Here is a 23589-nt window from a genome sequence, read left to right as displayed (position 1 = left end):
ACATATTTCTGTAAGTTACAGGTCTACCATTTAAAAAAAATTTTCATGAAAAACAGTGGATCACTTTTGGTACAGAAATCTAGACCTCAGTGTAACGCTCAGGTGGTTACAGGAGCAGGAATATGTGATTGTTTATGTTCTGAGTGCAAATTTCCTGACCAGAAGCAGTGCCAGAGGCTATATGGCATTACACACTATTTGAAGGTTGTTTAACTTAATAAACCATTTATTGGACAATGCTTAAAAAGGTAAAGAAGGGTTTAAAATAGAACTAAACCCAACAATTAAAAAACTGTGACCAAGCAAGTTGACGATTGCACACAGGTCCCCTATGCAATAAAAATTAACCTTATTTATCTGATCAAAATTTTTGTAATTGCACTCACCTTTGCAATTCCCTAGGGGGCACTGCTATCTTCTTCCTTCCTTCCTCTCTTCCTGCTCTCTCTCTTCAGTCATCTTGATTGGCCGGGATGATGTAACTCCTGTACAGGTGTGCAGGAGTTTATTCAGTCCCAGCAGCTGCAGGGGAAGCTGACATGCACTGGTTTTACATCTGATTTTTTTTTTTTAGTAGGCTGATGTTTAGGCAGGTAAGGATGCTTATTGCATAAGCAACATTGCCTATCTCTTTCTGCAATAAGGTCCTGCCTTGATCCCAAATTTTAAAAGTAAAAGTTTGGTTCTGCTTTAAAGTCATTTTTTAATTCTATTTAAGTGAAGATATCTTTAAAAATGTTAGACCATAATTGGATAAGTATTGTGCTAGGTTTCAGTGAAATAATTAGTTGCACTAGGTGGATTTTAATTAGTGTAGGTACACTGAAGCTCAGAGTTAGTAAAGGCAATAGGTGTTTATAGAATAGAAGGTCAGATTCTTTTGGTGTCTTGTCTTTATAGTGGAACAATATACTTTCTATCTAAGTGTCTGAATTAAAGAAGCCCATTTTCTAGAGCTGCAGTGCGTGATGTCTCCTAGAAGAAGAAAAAAAAACTGGCAAAACACGTAGTCAGATACTTGTCTGGTCTGCTGCCTTGGAAATGTCATGGCACAGATAGCGGCCTCATCTATCATATCTACGTGTCCGACGAATTGGAATATAAGCCATTAAATGTCTGACTTATGGGAACAACACATCTTCTACTCCTCATTCATTATTGTGTTATTATAACACAATCAAGCTCCTGTGAATTTGTTGATTCCACGCCAAAACTAGATGGGTGCATGAAGTTCATTGGGCTTATAACGATATTAATAATAATTAGTCCTACCAGTCTGAAATACCAATAGACTAAAGTGTTGTTTTACAAAAGTAATATATAGAACAAAGAGCACTGAAGTTAAGTTTTAAATTCAGCAGGGAAACCACTAATGTGCCAATATGCATAATGGCCTGCTAAACTATTCAGTTCACATATAGTATTTAATGATAATGATTTCAAGTATAGAGATGTGGCTTTTCATCCTGACCACTGAGCAGGAGCATCATAACTTGATTTCTCTGTATGCAGTTCGTGGGCAAAGCTAAAAGATCAGGCGGTTTAGCAGTAGAGCCGGACTAAAGTCACTGCATATGCTGACTGCAGCAGTCATACTATGCTAAAATAATCTTGACATTAAAATGTGTCAGCAGGACTGTGGTTTCAGTAATAAAGTTAAGGAGCATTTTCTGGCTAATAAAGGTAATGTAGACCGCCTTTAAGTGACTTTGTTAGGGTAAAGAAGGTGATGGAAGGTTCACCTTATAAACAAGTTAACTTGAACACAAGGTACACATCTTGGGGAGACAGATTATGGTGGGAATTGTGGTTTTATACATTTGGTTCGATCACCTTTTACATAGTGGTAACAATGTATACAAGTGAGATTGCTGTGAGTGAAGCAATAGCCATTAGCATTTTCTAGTGCTTCTTTACAGTGCTCATCATATATGAGCATCACCTTTGGCCAGGATGGGTTAGGCCTAAGTAGAAGTAACGTCCTTGGCACCTTTCTATTACTCAACAATACTTACTGAGCCTTCTAGTCACAGGACCCAGGACATGCTTCAGGACATGGGATAATAGTATGGATTAAAATTCAGTTTTTTTTTTGCAAAAAGTAATCAATCATATACCAGTATTAAATTATAAATACAATGTTTGCAAGTTCTCTTTAATTTCTGCTTGGTAGTAACTTTAAATATAAGATATTTTTTCCTATCAGCCAAGATACAATTATATAGTTAAATTGTGTCTATTTATTAGAACATATTTTCCCTGCTGTTGATTTGTATGGTAGTGTCCTATCTAAAATGGCCCACATGGCAACAGTTCAGTGGACAATTAAAAGGTAGCTTAAAATGGTTTCTTTTTCAGCATTGAAAGTTGTATACAGTCAGCATAGTTGAAAAGTTTTGAAGTGATTGCTAAACTGCAAGGGAAAGAACTGTTCCTATTACGGTAGGTGGCACAGCATGTCTCAATTGAAGAGCTGGGCAACAAGACAAGCAGCATGTTGTTCGGTCTGTCTTTAACATTCTGTTACCACCATTTATTTTATACTGGTAATAATTACATAAGTGGAAACTGCACATGAATCAAGCATCTTAAATATGACACTTAAAGGTTTAGCAGTGTACTAAGTGACACCGATATAATCCATCAATGACACATCAAAATGAACTGCTGTCTTCTACTGTCACTGGCCTAAGAAAGTCAGTTAATGGAAATCTGTCAATCGTGTGCTGCAGAATGAAAGAATTGCCCATTCCCCGAAGAGATCATTCTGCTAAGTAACTCCTGTATTGGAAGGGATTTCTTTGCCTTCCTGTGATTGATGGTGGTTCTTTGTTTATGAGGCTATACAATCTCCTTGTTGTTTACATACCCGCTAAATGTCTGAGAAAAAAACGTATCATCTTTTTTATGTTAGCCCATTGTAAAAGCTAGGTTTTGCAGTAAATCCTGAAAACAAAAAAAAAGCAACTTCTGCCTTTCTTATTTCTGTTGTAATTTTTAATGCACTGTGTTACCACATGTATAATACTATAACAGCATTATTAAGTTGCAGAAAAAATGTTTTTTTGTTTTTGGAATATGTTGTTAAACCCTGTCAATCTTCTAATCTTCTTTTTAAAGCATTTTCCTTAATATTTTGTAAACAACCTTCCTAATGCTGCAGAGTGACCCAAAATTATTATAATTATATTTACAAAACATGTTTTCCCCTATAATAATTTCAATAGGGAATATTTTAATTTCAGTTTTCAGCTAATCGGAAAAAAATATATATCTCCACTAGTTCACTTGTCTTTAATAACAGGCATGTATGTAATAGAGGGCGCTATATTTGAAGATTTAGAACAAGACAATCTTTTTAGGGTGTATAATCACTAAATGTAATTGATAATATCATTCTAGCTAACCAAGACCATCCTTCAAAATGCTTTGCTTACATATATTTACTATGAATTATTTAGGCAATTATATCCAGTTTCTACTGGTATCTGTGATGCAAAATGTATGGTCCATCTGTTCCTAGTACGTGATCCAGCAAACCTGGAATAGATTTGATCATGGATTGAAAACATTTGCCAAATAGGAAATTGTTTCAGGTTTGCTGGATCACCCATGTTCATAATAGTCTATTCTCTACAGTCTTGGAGAGCTTTAATAAATCAGGCCCAATGTGTTATATTATGAATCATCTCAATCCTTCATTCTTTCCCTTCCTCTATCACTCTGTCCCTCTAAACTCGTGCTATGTTAACCATATTTCCCTGAGTTACTCATCTCTGTCCTGCATGGTGAGGTCCCCCATCTCATTAACCAGATTCATCTCTATTGCCCAATCTTTAATCGTAGGAGCTGTCTTTTTTTTACCACAACTTTGGGTTTTACTATTCAAGCTGCATTAAACATTTGTGCAACAATCGAGGACTTGTATATCTTTCATTTCATGTGGTTTAAATGCAAGAGGGAAAGTGCCAGATCTAAAGGGATTTTTACATCAACTATATCTGACATGCAACAATGTTCCCATTTCCCGTTCATTACTCCCACACTAAGCACTCACTTTCTAATCCATAATGTAAATTTAGTGTACCCCTGACAAATGACAACATGAAACATTGGTTGAGTGATAATGTTTTCATTCAAATTGTACACCATTAGCATTTATCTCATCCATTATAGTTGACCACATTTCTTTACTTTACTTGCTGCATGATCAGTTGTACCATAGTTTAGCCAAATGTCACTACAAAGCTTTGCCCTGTTTTTCACTTAATATTGAAGTTGAACACCAGCCAGCATTACTAGCACTGTATTTGTAGAAAAGGCATAGGGCACAGATAAAAGGAAAAGAGATAAGTCTACTTTTCAGTAGTGATTCTATAAATGTTATGCTAGTTTTAACACTGGCAGATCATTGTAGTTGTTTTCCTTTTTCTAACATTTACCTATAGTTTTTGTGTTCTTTGTCTGTACTGCATTGTTGTTATGGACTACAGAGAGAGCTGGAAATACTAATCACTTATGTGATTGAGTGAATGTTGAGTCGTTTTGTAGTTCTTTTCTAGGATAACAGTACTTCCCCTACCTATAGCTAAAGTAGTATATAGTGAGTGTTCCCACCATAGCAAAGGAAGTGTTTAACTAGCAGCCAACACATGTTCAGACTGGTAAGCTTACACTGTATAATGTTTGCTCTTGTGTTTAAGCTTAACCCTCACTGACATTAAGGTGGGGCTGGGTCTATGTTGCTGTTTAGGACCCATCGGGGATGCTTTACCCTATCATCCTTGGGTGGTGACAGGATTTCCTCCTGAAAGGTTAGGAGATTACGCACCACCTCACTTTTTCTGATTTTGGCTGACGCTAGATTTAGCTTCTGAAATAGGGCTGCAATAGAGTGCCTAAAATAAATACTAAAATTACAGTGTTGTAAAAAATAACTAGTGAATGACAAGCAGCTCTTTTTAAGACTAAGCCTTTTTTTTATTAAAACTGCTGCTATATCATTACTTGTCAAAATAGAACAACAGTATGCTCCAATCGTCAAATCAGATTTGTTTATTATTTTTTTTTATTTTCTGACAGCTTTAAGATGGAGTTAAATAAAATGTATACAGTCTTTATTTCAGTTGTATGAAATCTTTAACAAAAATATATAGTCATCACTGTTCACAGAACCTCAGTGACATGGCAATATTTCGTTAAAATCAGAATTTATTGGCAGTTTTAAAGCTTTTTATGCCTACACAATTTTTTACAGTAAATTTGAAGCACTGCAAAGAAAAGTCTAATAAACTAAAAGATATCTAACACAATTTGTTTTTTAGAGCGATGTGATGACTGGGGAGTAGACGCTGGGAAGCTGACCCAAGCGTATGATGGAGAACCATGCCGAATCAGATGCCCTTTGTTTGAGGACTACCTAAAACATAACTATAGTACGGCACATTCAACTGGCCTAACGTTAATGTGGTATTTTACGGCCCAAGGAAAGGACCTTGAAGAGCCCATCAACATTCGTCTTCCAGACAACAGGATTAGCAAAGACAAGGATATACTCTGGTTTCGGCCAGCACTTCTCAATGACACAGGAAATTACACGTGCATGCTTAGGTAAGGTATTACTTTTAAAAAGTTTATGTATTGTACAGTAATGAGAAATGTATGGTTGTGACATCTTATCATGTGCTTTCTTTGCTTTAAAAAATTAAAAATTTTAAGCTAATATGAATTCACTCCAGTTAATAGGTCGGAGGAATGATTCTCTCCCTTCCTGCCTGTCAGGAACAGGGAGCATGAAGGTACAAAGCTTCTGTTTTGTTCTCTTTAGAAAACCCATAATTGTTTGTAAATCATGTGTCATTGGTTCACCTTTTATTTATTGGTAAACAATATGAAAATAAATATAAAGCATACATTTAAAACTGTCTACTCTTTAAAAACATAGCTTAAATAAAAAAGGAAACCTAGTTTTCATTTGATGCAGTTCCAACAGATCACCCAATGGAAAAATGTCATAAATTCAGCTGTCAGTTAGCAACTGTGGTGGTACATGAAAAATAATCCTATGTTGCACTTTGTAGTGTAAATTGTGTTCCTGTAAAACATACATTTACAAAGAAATTTTAAAAATATTAATTGTTTGAACCAAAAATGCATTTTTTTTTTACCTTGAAAAATCACGTTCGTATTTTAGTAAAGTGGCTCAGTACAAATCTAAAAGTAGAGAAATGTAAGATTTAAAGGTCTTGAGACATTTGGCCTCATATTACTTACAGTAAATCTAGCCCACAGTCAGTGTTCCCATCCAAGCAGTAATTTTAGTTGCATTCTAAATTTCTCAGCCTTTTCAGTGTGCTTTGCTATAGGGCAATTTGGAGTTGGAAGATCACCAGCATTCTCCAAGCTAGGGAACATTTTATAACCTTGTAGCGTAACACCAAATAAATTATGACCATGCAGATGGAGTTTAAATGTAACTCCCTAAATTTAGTAAGAAAACAAAACTGAATCTTTGCATGTTGTAATGTGTATCTAGATCAGAATCCTGGTATATTTCTAAAAGTAGATAATCACTAGATGATTATGCAGGGGTCGCCAACCGGTGGTCCGCGAGAAGATTTTGAGGGTCAGCGGCTCTGGTCGGTGCACCCCCGAGCAGGGTCAGGAGAAGGACCTCGCCAAGGGGATGCACTGGCCAGAGCCGCGGACCATGTCCCCTGTGCAATTCCCTGGCTCAGGGAAATGGGCGTACTGTGTTTCACAACACAACCCACCCACTCTTCCATTGCAGGCTCAGATCTGCGATGACAGAGTGGGCGGGGTTGTGGCATTATGAAGTCACTATGGGGGAGGTTTCTCCCCTTTGATTGACAACCGGCTTTCCGTGCATGCACAGTCAGGAGCCGGTAATTTTAGTGGTCCGCGGGACCAAAAAGTTTGGCGACCGCTGCATTAACGCCCCTAGCGGTATTCCCGAGTGTGACTCGGGGTGGAAAAAATTGCAAAAAGCGGTAATCCCGAGTCACACTCGGGGTACCTTTGAGGGTCCCTCTTACCTTATCCCCGTGCTCCAGCGGCGTTCTCACGATCCCGCTGTGATGGCGGGGCGCTTCTCCGTCGGGGGGCGTGGCCGGGCGGGAAATTTAAAAACAGATTACGGAGTAATCTGCTTTTTTAAAGCCTGCCCCCGGGTCCCCACCACCCCGATGCACGCATCTGCAGTTAGATGCGATGCACCATGCAGGATTTCTGCTTGGTCCATCGCATCTAACTGCAGATGCGATCACCAATAGTAAATCCAGAGGGTGATGCCAGCGGAGATTTCCCGCTGGCAGCACCCCCTGAATCTACTCCCGCTGCTGTCCTGCTCGCATCTCCCGGAGGCTGATCTCCGGGTGATGCGAGCAGGAGTGTGAGCAGCGGGGACATCATCCCTTACTCCCGGAGGCTGATCTCACCCTCCGGGAGTAGGGGATGATGTCCCCGGTGCTCACTCTCCTGCTCGCATCACCCGGAGATCAGCCTCCGGGAGATGCGAGCAGGGGAATGAAGTAGGGTGGGGACATCCCCACTGCATCACCCGGCAAGATGTGTGACATCTTCCGGGTGATGCGGTGGAGTGATGGATTCTGGGGGCGGGAAATTTAAAAGCAGATTACTATGTAATCTGCTTTTAAATTATTTTTTTTTTTAAGTAAAAACACATCAAAACATATAATAAAAGTATAAATAAACATTGTAGTGCACCAAGCATCATTGCCCAGTGCCCTGATTTACATTTTACACGTTATTAGCCCTGACCTTGATCTGACCTTTTAATGACTTTTTAATCACTTCCTGAATTGAAGTAAATTTTTTTTTCTAAAATCTGCATATAATTTATATTAATATTTATCAATAATATTGCACCCTTGTTTGGAAAATTTCCAAATTTTTTTTTGGGATAAATTACATTGTTTTGGGCTAATATTTCATTATTTTTTATAATAATGATTTATAATGATGTATTATTTTAAAAATTATGATTCTAATATAAATATACCCGGGAGTTAATCCTAAGAATTACATGCCCACAATATAAACAAAAATTTATATGCAAAAAAAATAGGATCACTTTTTGCATCAAAAAATGACAGAATTAGAACGCTAGGGGGGTTAATGCATCCCTTGCCAAAGTCTACAGAAAACTGCTGCCAAATACAAACTGTTTCAAATATTAGCAATTCACCAATTCATAATCAATCAATGAACAATCAAATTGCTTTAGTCTGTCCCTACAGACCCTTTTATTCTCTCATTGGGCATCACCATCATGCCTATTGAATGGATCTGCTTCTACTTCTCGTTCCTCAAATGCACCCTGACTTCTCCTTCACCCACAGAGACAGACGTCTGGAGAGATACCCCAATAACACACACGCACAGTATGGTTTTAGGAATATTCTCTAATTTTTATTCTGACAAAACGGTTTTTTATACACATAGATAAACTAGGACGTTGCCTCCACAGCTATCGATCTCCGGCCACACACAGTGCTTTTTGATAATGCAAACCTTGCATAAAAACATTTGGAAATTTCGCCATCTGGTTACAAGGTTACAATTAAACTGAGTAGACCTAAAAAGAAGAAAAACAACTCCTTTTATGAAAATACAGTCCTGTAACAATAGTTATTTAACCCTTCACCTATCATGCGAATCAAGCAGTCAGTCAAGCTGGTGTGTTAACTAATTTCTGTGGCATTCATGTGTTCTTTCTCTATGAAACAGCCACAAGCAGTAGTTTGAGATGGAAATGAGAGTTGTGACTAAAGCCAAAATTTCTATATTGGTAACAGTACTTTCCATTATTATTATTATTATTCCGTAGTTTGTGGTGAAAGGAGTTCTGTGTTTGAAACAGTCGACAGTACTGTGAAGTTACTGCTATGTTTACATGCTTGAGGAATAGAAAGGATTTAGGTTTAAACATTTAACTATTCCATATCCTAAATTTTGCACAGGCTTTCTCAAACCTCACAGAAATATATACTGTATTTATGTGTGTGTATATATATATATATTGTGTGTGTGTATATGTATGTGTGTGTGTGTGTATGTGTATATATATATATATATATATAATACATACATACATACATACACACACAGATCCCCAATTATTAGAAATAATTAAGGTATTGGGGGAAAACGGGGTAATGCCATCATCTGGCTGTAAGGAGGCTGATGAAGTTTTCGAGCATGGAACTTCTTGAAAATAAGAAAAAATGGTAAATAAGCACTGCAATGGTAAATAATGGCAAATATCACCTGGTTTAAAAATCCAGGCATCATCACATACTTTAGTATTATTTAAAGGGAACTTGTTATGAGGAAAGTGTGGAGGCTGGCATTGCTGTTTTGAACATTTTGGTGCCTTTTTTCATCAGTATTCGCATATCCTGAAAATGATACAGATAAGAACTTCTTGATCGTTTTGTGACCTGAGGTCCCTAACATGATAAAATGACCAGGCCAAATTTAGCTGCATAGGAATTTGTTGGTGAATGTCACTATAGATCTATAACTGTCATACCTAAATAAATAGCCAATGGGAAGAACAAGATTATTAGGGAAGAAAGACTAAGAGTTATGGGGGGTTAAATTGAACCATATTTATTTTTACCAAAATATTTTTTTCATGTTAGCTCACTTTCAATAATAACAGATACAGATTAAAGCTTAAAAGTAAAAATGTTACTTTGTATCTCTTTGCAGCCAAACAGGTTTATAAATACTGCCTTAGATGGCAAACATTTTGACAGCAGCTGCTGTTCTAGGTGCTTTATATACTCCGTACCGCTGTCGTTTTGAAAAGTGTAAATTAGGAGCAAATTAGAGGAGGCCAGGGTGTACTCCACACTTCTTGTGTACTTTGTTGAAATTTTGAGATGGGCAATGTCCACAGCTGCTTAAGTTCGTAGACAAACATGCATTCCCAACAGGAAGATTATGTTCTGCAAATGTTTTGCATATATTTTCATACTACAAAGAAAGCATAGCTGTATTCAGAAATTTCTTATCTGTAATGTCTGATGAGTAGTTTTAAAAGCTATTTTTTTAATTTTTCCCATTGGCAATTTTGCATCAATGTTTTTCCAAAGAGTTAAAAAGGAATTGCCCCTGCTTTTAAATTAAATCATGTTTTTGAAAAATATAGCAACAAATCAACTATTTCCTAAAGTAGAATAATACAAATATTATATTTTAGCAGGGATTGTTGAAATGTAGTAGCCTGTGGTTATTAACAACTTGTCATGCATTCATGAAAACAGTAGGTAAAATTTATATGTGCTTTGATACATTTTTATTGTAGAGAAACTGAGAATTCTGAAAAAGTATATCTAGATCAAAATTATTGATGAATTATCTGGTTTATAGCTTTCTTGAGAGAATAAAATATATATTTTTTTTAAGCGGCACACTGAATGATTTACATTGCGCTTGAGACTGTGCTGGTTTTATAGAGCAATTTCAACTACAAACGACATATTATCTAAAGGGCAGCATTTGTTTTCTTTGCTCATGTGTCACTGCTCATTAGACAGATGAGTGTTTTCCTTGTTAGACAAGGACAATATTTCCATCACAGTCTTCGAATGAACAAAGAATATAGTAAATATTGGCATCTTTATCCAATTGCGACATTCAGTGTGATTGTGACTTAATCTTTGGCATTCTTTGGAGTTAATTGTGACTGAGTTGACAGTTAGTAAACAGAATCCCAATTATGTGGGTAATGTATAGCAAAGATGGAAAGACACAAAAGTACCAAGAGAAAGTCTTTATCACATTTTAAGCAGGAATAAGCCAGATTCAAGGCTTTTGTGCCATGAGTCGTAGCAGTCTGAATGTGTTTGGAATCTGGCTTATATTTGCTTTTATTTAGTGATAGCTTGTCAAAATATGTTTAATTGGATTTTTTTTTTTTATTTGGGAAGGTACAAAATGGGAAAGCGTTAGATTATCAATCTTTTTTTTTTTGTTTGTTTGTTAAGCACCATATCTTCTTGTTACTAGAGCAGGAAATGAGAGGAAATTGGTAACAGTTCTGAAAATTTACCATTTTAGCTCACTATGGGGAACTTTGCTCTCTTATCCTGCCTTGTTTGTGGATCAAAAAGTCAAGAAGAATCTCTCTCATCAGGAACACTGAAAGCAGTTAACATCTAAAAGTTTTATTTATTTGTCCTCAAAGCAGAACTAAACCCAGTGAATACCCACCTGTTCATGTTTTGTTGCAGGCCCGCCATCTTTTTCCTCTTTCCTTCCGTATCCTGATCTTTTGCCATCTTGCTTGGCCAGGATGACATTACTTCCACAAAGGTGTTGGGGAATTCATTCAACTGGCAACAAGCGTTGAGCTGTGTATGCATATGCATGGTAATTAGGCACGTAAGAATAGTTAATGCAGAAGGAACATAACCTGTCCCTTTCTGCAATATACACCTGCCTGATTGACAATTTTAAAAGTGGAACTAAAGTGAAAATCCACTTGTATAAATGCATAATAGGAACTTAGAAAAGGTAGCAGCTTCAGCCCACCACCAAGGCATTGGTAATGATTGCAACAGGCACTTGCTAAGCCTTCCTATTTTTAGCTTTTATATCGGAATGGTCTCAAAAGACGCCAACTACCTACAAATTCATTAATTTTTGTAACGTAACAGGAACACGGCTCCCACCGACTTCACTATTTATTTAGTTTACTGCAGAACTGTAAAGGTAGTAGCTGGGATCCCTGGACACCCACCAGATCTTTGGCTTCAGACTATAGTTGCCTTGTGGGTGATCCAGCTGTGACAGAAAACCAGTACAGGTTGACAATCGAAAATCTGGCCACCGATAATCTGGTTCCTTCAGTTTTCCGGGAATAATTTCGTAGCGTTCAATACAGGAACTGCAATACACTGTTTTGCCACTTATGTTTTGATGGCGCTGTTCTCCAGAAACAGCTGTTAGGTCTTGCTTGCTACACTAAATACACGTTGAGACGTCCCTGCTGCCTGCTCTCTGGAACTATGCCTGATGTCCGAGGGTGCTGCGAGAGGAAAGCTGCCTATGTGTGGAGGTGAGTATAACCTTTGAACATCCGGCACTCCTCAGGTCTGGAGGTAGCCGGATTTTTGAATGTCAACCTGTTTTTTTTGTCAAGTTTTCCTACAATTATAATAACCTTGTAACCCTGAACATGCTACATCAATAAATACACGGCAAAACCAAATTTACACACTACTTACTGTGCTTGGGACTTCGTAAGTTATCCATGTATGGTTACAGCCTTCATATAGGGAATTAGATTCACACAAAATACTAGCACGTACTAATGAGTATATTTTCCATTTCCATTTACTTTAGGTGAATATTCCAGTAGCATTAACAGTGATTGATTGATTGACCCTCAAAGCGCTTACTGGTGTTTTTTATTTCCAATATGTATGTCTGTATCACTAGGTAAAGTGCTTGTTTTCTATTTTTTTTTGTTACTTAAATTGTAAAAATACATGTCAGAAGAATTATAGGATAAGATGTTTCATCCAAAGTAGACTGCAGACTCTACCATGAAATCATCTTTCACGCTCATTTGGCAAGTGTCAGTTATTTGTTTTCAGTCCATTGTGTAAAATTTTACGCTGGGTTTGACAGGTTAGAGTTACAAAATTCTCTGCTAATTTAATAAAGGGAATTCTTGGAAACTAGTACGCTTGTATAGCTTCTTATTGATTTGATATTCCATTTTTAATCTTCAAGGTACCTGAGAGAAGTTATTGCTTTTATACCATAGCTGGTAAACTTTAATAAACTGTATCAATGTTCCAGGTGAAAATGGAAAGCAATATATGTGCTATCTGAAATATGTGATTTTTATCCACCCAGGAACACTACATTTTGCAGCAAAGTTGCTTTTCCCCTGGAGGTATTCAGAAAAGATCAAAATTCATGTATTAGTACCGTCAAAGCATCAGAAGAGAAGTTCTTACCGCTGGAGGAAAGATCGATATTGACCTGTCCTGATACACAAGGGTATTTTCCTGCCAATATTACACCTACTGTGAGATGGTACATGGTAAGTTAAAGCTATACATGCACAAATCAGCATGAGTTAAATACCTCCCAACAACACCGTAATTGTGGTCACAAGATGCCATAGGGCTTCCCTGAAGGGTATAGTAATATAATTCTTTAAATACTGAAGATTCCTCTTACTGCTTATTAGATGCACAGAGCAATTTCGTTTTTATGCTTTTGTTTTACATATGTGCATGTTCTCAATCAAACTATATTACTAGAAAAATTCAAACCTTCTATTGCCATTTTCCTGCATGTTTGCATCTAATTGCTGTAAGGCAGTACACACTGTTCTTATGAAAGAAGATTTGATAAATGAGGCTGAATAAGTGGATGTTCTGTATGGATACTATATTATTTACCAGCTTCTATTTGCAGACATATCACTTCTGGGTCCAGTATGCCAATACATTTGTAAACCTATAATTCTACTAATGATATTATTCACATAATAAAAAAGCCATAAACACAATGGCTAAGAGGATTACCCTGCATGACAAGCTTTGTTATTTCTAGTCAGATTGTGTTCATTATGTAGATTAGCATTCTGTTGTTAGGCAGCTTTCTCTAGATGTTCTAGATTAAAAAAAAAAAAAATATATATATATATATATATATATATATATATATGTGATATATACGATGTGTAAGATCATTTGCCACCGGCATCAGCGGTGAAGGTCCATGATCGTTATACATTGTAGCCTGAAATACCAATATCAACAGGGTAGAGTCCTGAGTTATTGGAAGCCATGTGAACCAGTGGGGGGATATTCATATTTATTCATTAAAAAATTGTATTTACCTATTCCTGACCTTTTTAACATAGGGGAACCCCTTAAACTAAATCTCAAGTCTTTAGGGAACCCCTGTAAAAATACTATATCCACAACTCACAATACATTAATGTTGTGGGTAATTGGAAGAATGCTTCCCATTCGGAAAAATGGGCTGACCATTTGGAAAAATGTCACCCTTACAGATGAGCCAAAAAGATCATTGGTATCAGTTTAACTGACCTGAGAGTTACAAGCTGCTCATTGCTCAAGGAACCCCTAGCAACAACCCCTTTAACTATATGGAAAACATACATCAAACTAGGATTATTTGTATAAATCAAAACTGTAAAAATGTAAATATCTGTTGAATCTGAAGCAGTTATAATTTTTTTGGTTTGAGTTGTTGTAGGTGCTGATACATAAGGATAATAAGATGGACCCAGCACCACAGTCACATAGTCACAATATGATGTGGGTGCTGCCTGATGTACCTGACATCCTCTCTTTACTTGATTTGTTTTTCTTCTCATCAACCGCAACATCTAGACTAGGAAAGGGTGGACTTAAAACATAACATATTATTTTTTGAACAAGCCTTTGTGTTGCCAGCATAAAAACAAACACAATACACCTTAAAACTGAATTACCTGTGCTACTCACCTATTCCTGTTCCATTGCTGCAACCTCTCCTTCTTCTTCTTCCTCCTTCATGCTCAGTTTTTTTTTTTTGCATCTCCTGTCCCTTTTTTCTAATAACCAACTGCCTGATCCTGTATTTTCCAAAGTGGGCATTTTGGACAAAGTAGTTTCACTTTAAGCCTAGCAATCTGCTTAAAGGACAACTGTATCCATTGTCCATTTATAAATTCTATTTATCCCTCCTAAAGGCATCCTACTAAGAAAAATGCTTACCTTCAGCCTTGTTACAGCAATCTTCACAGTGCAGACGCATTCAGGGCTGGTGAATATCCAATTCCTTTTTTTTTCATATAACAGTTTATTCATTTCTCACTGAAATGTCAGCCTAGTATTGTCAGCCTCACTTACATGAATCGTAAAAAGTAATCGTAATAATTAAAGTATAAAACAAGAGGAACGCCTCTAATCACCAAATTTCATGTTTCAAAGTGCTATACAATTCCTAATACTAAAATACAAAACTATACTTTATACAAAGGTTGTATAGCAGTATTGTAAACACTACAAAATATCACTTACATATCCCATTTATGTTTAGATGCCCCTTGAAAGCTCCTGAACACTCCAAATGGCACAGCATTTCCACTATGTGATAGCATTTAAGAGAACTGACAGGGCGACATGGTCACACAAAAGAGGTTTGGCAGATTGACACAACAAAATTGGCTGCTTCCCCTCAGTATGCACCGTCTGAGTGGCTATAGATATGCATCAACTTGTATCACTAGTCAAACTGAGTTCTAGAGGTCAAGTAAATGAAGCAAATCTCCCAATGGAAACTTTTTTCTATTATTCAATAACAATATAATTTCCTTGTGCTGCATGATTAAATCGTCTTAATATTCCTACCTTCTTAGAAATGTTATACATAGGTCACACATTCTTGTGGGATTTTCTTCCAACTGGTAGCTTGTCTTACTTCATTCAATTCTAATATAATGACTAGGTCCCGTTAAAATTTTATTTTAAGCTTGCAGACTGTAAAATATAATTTTAAACTTTTATATCTCTTTACACACTTTTGTTAGGCTGCTGCATGGTCATTCTTTTATGGGTCTGTTTATAAATATATATATATATATATATATATATATATATATATATATATATATATATATTTTTTTTTTTTGACTATGAAATAAATATTTATTTATGCGATTTGGAAGTAATGAGTATAAGTGTTATTACATTGGTTTTTTTTGTGTTTCTTTGTTTATCAGAACTGTGAACTCATTAAAGATTTCTATGCCCGAGAACTTCAAGGACCTAATTTACTATTTTTAACTATGACACTACATTTTCAAGGAAACTATACATGTATTGTAACATATGAGGATAGTGGGAGAATTTATAACCTTACTAGAAGTATGCGCATTAAAGCAGTAGGTAAGAAAAGCTAATTGTGCAGTATAATCTGTTTTAACATGTTTTTTAGCGTAGATCTTGAATTGTAACATACAGATGCTATGACTGAATTCTTTTGTTATCTTTTCAGCTTCCTCCAGGTATGCCAAGCCCCCTGTTATGCAATCTCCCAATGATAAAGTAATCCTTGAATTTGCAGTAGGTATGTTGTAATTTAGTGATTGTAATAGTGGTTCCTTAATAATTGTTTTTTTTCACAATATTGTATTGTTACTGCAGTTGTGATCGATCATACTTGAAATATATAAGATGATCTTCATGTTGCAAAAGCATGTAAAAAAATATCAAAAACATTTTGCTGCATATTTATTTATTGTGATTGCAAAATTCAAATTTAAACACAAATAATGCACACAAAAATCAGGATCCAGTACATAGTTCGCAGGGCTGATTTATTTCCTTGGCTTGGATAATCTCTCTCCATCTCCATCTTTCTATCATCATGTTTCTCCCTAAAACATGAGCATTACATTACAACTCATTGGCTTCTTGTTTTTTTCTAAGATCTGCTGTATAGTGGACTGCATGGAGATAATACTCTCTGAATAAGTCAGATTCAAATATCCCTTGACTACACTGTTTTTTTTTTTTTTTTTTTTTTTATCAAATCTCGTGTAACGTAATCCACTAAACAAAAACCCTGTGCTTGAAAAAAAAAGTGTTAGTGCAAAAACACTATACAAAAAACGTGCAGAAGGGCCATCCAGTTTCCCCAGATCCCCCGGGGCAAAGCTGCTGATGGGGGCTGGGTACTAAGAACATCCAGCCGAAGCTGGAATTGGCTTACTAGCCTGTCTGACCGAAGTCACACAGGGTCCTTTCTCTATGGGACTGCATAGGCAATCCCAACAGATACTAGGTTGGGAGCTCTCCCTAAGAGAGACTCCCAGTAAGGGAGAGTACCTGACCATAAGGCCAAATCACTCCCCAGGACTTCAGGGCTAGCCTATAAGGGAATAGCACCCTCCATCATAAAATGGCACACAAATACCACACCAGTTTATGTGACAACAGAAAAAGACATAAAAGTGCTCAGTGCATAACACACTGGGGAAGGATAAAAAAGTGCCCATCTGCACTAGCCGCAGCTAATGCAGAATGAAAGCGATGTGCTAAAACAGCATGTGACGTGCCTGTGTACTCAAAATCAACAGGGGGTTAACCACTCCCAAAGTGATTTTAGGGTACCCCTGGTTCGCCACTCCAGGGGACGACACTAAGCGAGATTCAGCTGCTCTCAAGACCTGATGGCCAGACCAAGAGTTCCCTGCTCCGACCAGCAGGACAGGTTGCCATCTGGGAGCTCCTCGTCAGGGCAGGCCCCATGCCTCTCTCTGCTGGATGCTAACCAGAAGAATTAGCATAAGACAGCCTCTTACAGAGCATCACCATCTAGCTGTCCACCCTAGCAGGCGTACTAGTCCACTGCATTCTTGCCAGAAATACAGCGCTGTTCCTCTCTTGCACAGTGGAAGGATTGGGTACTAAACTTGATCGAAGCCAAAAGGCCGAGAAGCGATAACTTGACTACACTGTTTGGGCCACTGGCCAGACATTGCAGATGTGCCCATGTCATCTGCCGCCCAAGGGGGCCCTCATGCTGAGTTATGGCTTGCAAACTGCACTTATGGACAGCCAATAGGAAAGTGTCATCCACCCTTAAGTACTGGACACACAAAGTAGGGCTATGCCTTGGTACTGTAGAATAGCGTAGAGTGAAGAAGCAAAGGTAGTCAGCATTATTCATTTTTTAATGAGCACATGGCTACATTTACTGTTTTTTTTTTTATCTGTTCAAAATGATATATTTACATATGAACCTTAGACATCATATGAAGCAAAATTAGTGCAAGTATAATTTTTATAAACAACAGATATGTTTTGATGTTTTGGCAAGATATTTTTCAAGTGAAGACAACAGTCTCAGGTCATGTTTAAAGCACTTTCCTCAACTAAAATTTTGCATAATGTATGCGAATAATATATTATTGCGTGCTTATCCTTTATATGGTAATGACAGCAACCCCAATTATCATAAGGCAGGAAAAATGCCTCCTACAGAGGTTGGATCATGTATTGCATTAAAATCTGTGCTGTACAATATATACATATTATTCTGGTAGTCTTTATACTATACCATCACAAAAAATATGAATGAATATTTTTCAAAGAAATAAATGTTGATGCTTTTTAGGGGAATAAGCTTTCAAAAAAAAATCACAGCCAAATTTGACAACTTAGAAATACAAACATGGTGACATAGCCTAGCTACTCAAATTATTTGTTAGTGTAAAATTCACAAATCTGCTGCAAAGCTGGTATTTTGGTAATATGTTATTGTGGGTTGGCCAGGGATTTCCAAATAATGGACACCGTGAAAAAATATATCTACTTATTCAGTGCTGCAATATGCAGGAAACGGTTCATTTGGAATATTGTTTAGAACCAAGCTCCTCAGCCCTTGCCCTCACCTCCTTGCTTAATCTATTGTGTAAAAGCCCGGAGATTGCTACCATTCCACCCAGGATGGCAGTTCCTAGAAGCAGTCCTAGGGCTTTTTAATGTTTACACAAGGTTGTTTTTATAGGTAAATATCACAGCTATACACACAAAAATAAAACTACCCAGCAAAATTAGTTGCCCCATCCCTTGGTACAAAATACATAAATCTTCTGGTGTTTCTGGTGAATAAATAGTAGGGAATTTTACGGCAGCAATGCATGTATCCTTTCAAAAAGCATTTTTATTGTTAAAAATTTCAATACAAATTCAACAAAATAGGAATGGATATCAATGCAAGTCCCTCATACATGGTTTCCATTTTTTTTGGTAAGTACTTAAGGTTCAAATCCTACTATGAAAGCTTTTTTAAGGTCAGTTTACAATGCATTTCACAGAAAATTTTCGGTTTCCTCACAGGATGAATCCTTATAACCTCTCAATAGTAATACGCTCAAATTTTCTGCAAGGTCCATATAGACATTATTTAAATACGTGACAACAAAATACAGTATCATAAGGACATCAAAACATTGGAAGCGTGCCACATTGGGTTGAGCTATGACTCATGTTTGGGCACCCCTTGTTCTTCTGCTGGTTCTTTAGCCTATTGATATTAGGATGAATTAATGGATTTTGATATCCCTTTTTATATGCCTTTAAATAATGTGTGTATGAACCCTGCAAAGAAGTTGAGCGATTTTCCCTCAAGAAATATTGTAAATACATTGCTAAATTCACAATAATTTACAAGCAGATCCCTAATACTTATACTATTACTTATGTAGCTGAGGTAGTATTCTTCTAAAATTCTGCTCCATATAATAACTTTAGCTTTATATTGTTAAATGACAAAATGGGATTTTATAGTATTTCTTATCATAACCCTCTCGCTTCACAATATATATTCATCGATGCATAACTAGGAAGAAAACTAACTGTTTGTGTAAATTGTTTATTGGGAATGAATCATTTGTTTTTTGTTAAAGGGGGTTTGGCTTAGGCCAGTGGAGACATGGTTAATCCTACAATACATCTATTTGTGATAATTTAATACATGCACAATCCCACCTCCACCACTTTGTACAGTCTGTGTTGCCACATTTGCTTTTCATATAAAACAATGATATGTGCCATATTGTATTCTTTTAATTAGTTCTTCAGTTGTACATTTAGCTTACAGTTGGACTTATGTAATGGTATGTCAACCATGTGTGTGTTTATTTTATTATTCTGAAATTTTGTTTAGGAGGAGACATGACACTTTTATGTAAAGTGTATTTCTCTTACGTGCAAAACTCAAGTAATGAGATTTGGTGGACAATAAATGGAAAGAAAAAAGAAGACCTTACTGATACAAAAGTAAATATAAGTAAAAGGTAAGTTACATTATTGGTTGTATGGCTTACTTAAAAGGTGTATTAAATCAGGTCCATGTTAAGTGGTTTTATCCAGAACAACATCTATATAAATTTCTAACAACATGTGTTAACCAAGCCCCCCCTCCCTTACTGGTGACTGCCATTGCATCACTAGTAACCCAAAAGATAGAAATTTTATCTAGATATTTTCCATGAAAAAACATTTATTGATTTGACCAAAAATAGTGCATTACCTGTTTTAATTGTGTTTTCCTTATCAACAGCATCAGAATTTTAATTTTTCATTTTCTCTCCACCTGAAACTGGCATAATACCCTGGGGTACCACCTGAAATATTTTTTTCTTCATACATTAGGTCTACAGGCATTAGTCTGCATGTATGAAAGTGTCTAAATTTAAAGTTCTTGTTATCCATGGCAACCAGTCAGAATAGAAGCATGAAATAGGAAAGTGTGATTTTGTTATTTTTTTTTTTTAAATAAACTTTATATGAGTATTTAGAATTTTACAAACAGATGTATCTATTGAACCTTTCAGAAGTATCCCTGGTATCACTAACTGAATAACTGAAACAGTACAGCTTAAATGGTGTCTTTGGATTTTTTTTCTCAGGTTATGAATGGTCATATATTTCCAGGTTTAGCAAATCCCAGGAGCCAGGTTACCATGAACCTATAAAATGACTGATAGCAGCTCATTTCTTTGAGCCTTTCTATTGTTGTTAGTGGATGCCTGTAGAGTCCAAGATTGGACCGAATGGCTTTTGAATATTACATTAAAGGAATTGCAACTAGAAAAAGAATAACAAGAAAAAAGAAATTTTGCTTTTTTTCCAAATTGTCCGGGTATGCCCTGAGTGAAATGTGCTTCCTTCATTAGCTGGATATGGATACAGAAGGTGCATGCTGAGAAGAAAGCTAAGTCACTTTATTCTGTCTGGTAGTCAGAGGAAGCCTCTGCAGCTCTGTGTCTGAACTACTGCAAAAGAGCAACTCTGACATTTCCCTACATGTATATATTTTATACTGCTATTTGGAGCTGCAAAAGTTGTAAACTTTTGAGCTATCTTAAACCTTTCCTTTTATGTCTTTTGTCCTATTTTACAGCTTAATGTTACAAAAATACTGTGTATGTAAAGTGAATTTCATTTGCGCTGTGTCACAGATGTTGGAATGGCATGGACAGGGAAAGAAGTAAAAAGAAAAGGAATATAGTGAGGAAAAATGAGGTTTGGCCTCACTTCCCTACATTGTTATACATCTTTAAAATGATCAACTTTTCTGGCTACTGAAAAGACATGAGAGAAGACAAAATAAATTCAGCTTTTATAGAAACAGTCAAGAATTGTATCATACTTTAGTAGCCATCAACTGTCTTCTCATCACTTTGCCATGCAGTTTTCATTAGAGCTAATTTAAATTCAGTTTGAATTGGTCACGTTTGTTACAGGTTTATTTTAAGCTTGTTTTACAACCCTATACAATACAAAGGTGTCGTATCATTAATGCATGAATTTATTTCTACGTTTTTGAGATGTCGACATATACATCCCTAAATTATTTGTGGATTTAGGTTTCTACTTAAAACAGTGATGGAAAAGTACATTTTCTTTACTATTAGCATCTTTATCGGAACCTAAATTCTGTGCGACAGAAGTCACTTTTGGGTTCCTATACCTCCAAGTGAATCTACATAAACCTGTTAGACAGGAGTATACCTCACTGCTTAGGTGATCCTACATCTGAAATTGAATTTGTTTTCATTTATTTTTTAGTGTTGAATTAGATGAGGTTAATCCTGGAGCTGAAACCATAACTGAGAAGTTATACATCAAAAATATTACTCCGGATGATCTCAAACACAACTATACATGCTCAGCCAAAAACCGTTTGGGGTCCTTCACCAGGCAAGCACCTGTCAAAGAGAAAGGTAACCACACTTAGTGACTGTAAACCATGAAGTCTTGTTTTGTTATCAGTGTTTATCACAGTGCTTATATGTAAAAATATCATGCAATAATGCATGAGAATCATGCAAATATGGACATCTGAAGGAAAATCTAACACTGCAAATATTGTAGAGTATTATATGCAGTATATGATATATTGCATATAATATGTTGGCTTTTTAATGAATAACAACTCAACAAATAAACATTATGTGAAAATGCTAGTTTGGATTTTAGCAATAATTATTAGTTTGTGTTACTTTTCAACAAAACAGTAAAACTTACTACCACTTTACGTTAACTGGCTTGCTTAAATATGTTTTTTCAAATCTCTACATTTTACTAGTTCTAAAATAAAAAGTTAAATCACTGTGCATCAGAAACAGTTTCCATGGCTTTTTACATTAAATACTGTTTTCCTGTTTTTCATCTGCCATAGCAATGCTTCCATTTTTTACACACGTTAAAATCTGCAATTACTCTATAACTGATGCGCATGATAATGGCAGCCCTGACCATCTACCCCCCACTCCATCTGCTCCTACTGTCATCACACTTTTATCTAACACTTAATTAGCTACTTTCTATTTGAACTCTTTCCCCTACCTGTTTATGTTTAAAACTATTCTGTAAAAAAGAAGAAAGACTCAATTTTACTTCCAACCTAATAAAGTTGATAACACTGTCTGATTCAGGAGGCAGGACACTAGTCAATATTCATTTTTACATTTACATAAATTATCCGCGTTTTTTGTCTAGAAAATAACTTAAAACCCTAGGACATGATATATTTTCAGGAAGCAGAGGGAGGGTACTGTAGAAAAAAAGATATTTAGTTGTTATTTTAATGCTGATTAGTATTTTAATAAGTTCCTAATAATAAAAGAATACACTAAAATAATTTTAGTGCACAGGAACGGTCTCCAATTTTTGTACAAAAAAAGGTGTGGCAAACAGATACCAAATATATGTCAGGCTTGAACTGCCTTTGCCTGGAATGGAGAAAACTCTGGTAACCAAAATGATATATATGCATCAGTTTTTTTCTTACACGCATAGTGATACTCAATGTTTATATATTTGGTGTTTACTTTTGCAATGCACACATTTGCATTGTATAGGTGAACTTTGGTGGGGGGTTTTAATTCGTCTTTTTTGTTTTTATTTTAATTTCTAAAACTTTTTTCACTTGTTTATTGTTTGTTACCACAAGACATGTTATTGGCAGTGAAATCTCAGTCCTTTTGTTCTAGCCTTTTTCAGTCACTTCATATCTAGATGCAGACAATTGTCCTGAGCAAGCTTTCTAATGTTGAAAATGGTGCATCATGCTTGTAGTTTCCACCAAGGGTGTAGGCAACAGAAGAGCAACTAAGAAACATGTGTCACTTCACAACAAAAAGTACTTTAACATAAACGTTCAAACCAGGATTAGCAGATAGCATTCCCAGTAATGTGCCACTGGATTGTTTACATAATGGTCCAGCACCAGGGAAGCAGCGGGACTACATATACACATCTGTTATACCTATATATTTCCATTTATCCTTTGTACAGTTTATCCCCATACTTCCCTCTTTATACCTATGTGGATATTGTACAGCCCTGCGTAATATGTTGGCACTATATACCGTATTTTTCGGACTATAAGACACTCCGGCCTATAAGACGCACCCAATTTTGAAGGAGAAAAACCTAGAAAAAAAAGATTCTGAACAAAATACTAAAAAATCACTCTGTGTCAATGTAT

The 23589-nt window shown here is 36.2% G+C and overlaps 1 protein-coding gene across 3 annotated transcripts in view; it reads left to right on the top strand.

Moving 5' to 3' along the window:
• IL1RAP (interleukin 1 receptor accessory protein) overlaps positions 1-23589 on the top strand; it is a 104003-nt gene that overhangs the window by 64012 nt on the left and 16402 nt on the right. For all 3 annotated transcript variants that reach the window (XM_072408234.1, XM_072408235.1, XM_072408236.1), the window contains exons 3-8: positions 5325-5610; positions 12916-13105; positions 15806-15971; positions 16081-16152; positions 19759-19888; positions 21666-21820. In XM_072408234.1, coding sequence (XP_072264335.1) covers positions 5325-5610; positions 12916-13105; positions 15806-15971; positions 16081-16152; positions 19759-19888; positions 21666-21820 — 999 coding nt within the window. The remainder of the gene's footprint in view (positions 1-5324; positions 5611-12915; positions 13106-15805; positions 15972-16080; positions 16153-19758; positions 19889-21665; positions 21821-23589) is intronic.

The sequence above is a fragment of the Pyxicephalus adspersus genome, chromosome 4 (genome assembly GCF_032062135.1).
Source record: "Pyxicephalus adspersus chromosome 4, UCB_Pads_2.0, whole genome shotgun sequence".
Classification (NCBI taxonomy): domain Eukaryota; kingdom Metazoa; phylum Chordata; class Amphibia; order Anura; family Pyxicephalidae; genus Pyxicephalus; species Pyxicephalus adspersus.
This window is presented reverse-complemented; position numbering and strand designations above follow the sequence as displayed.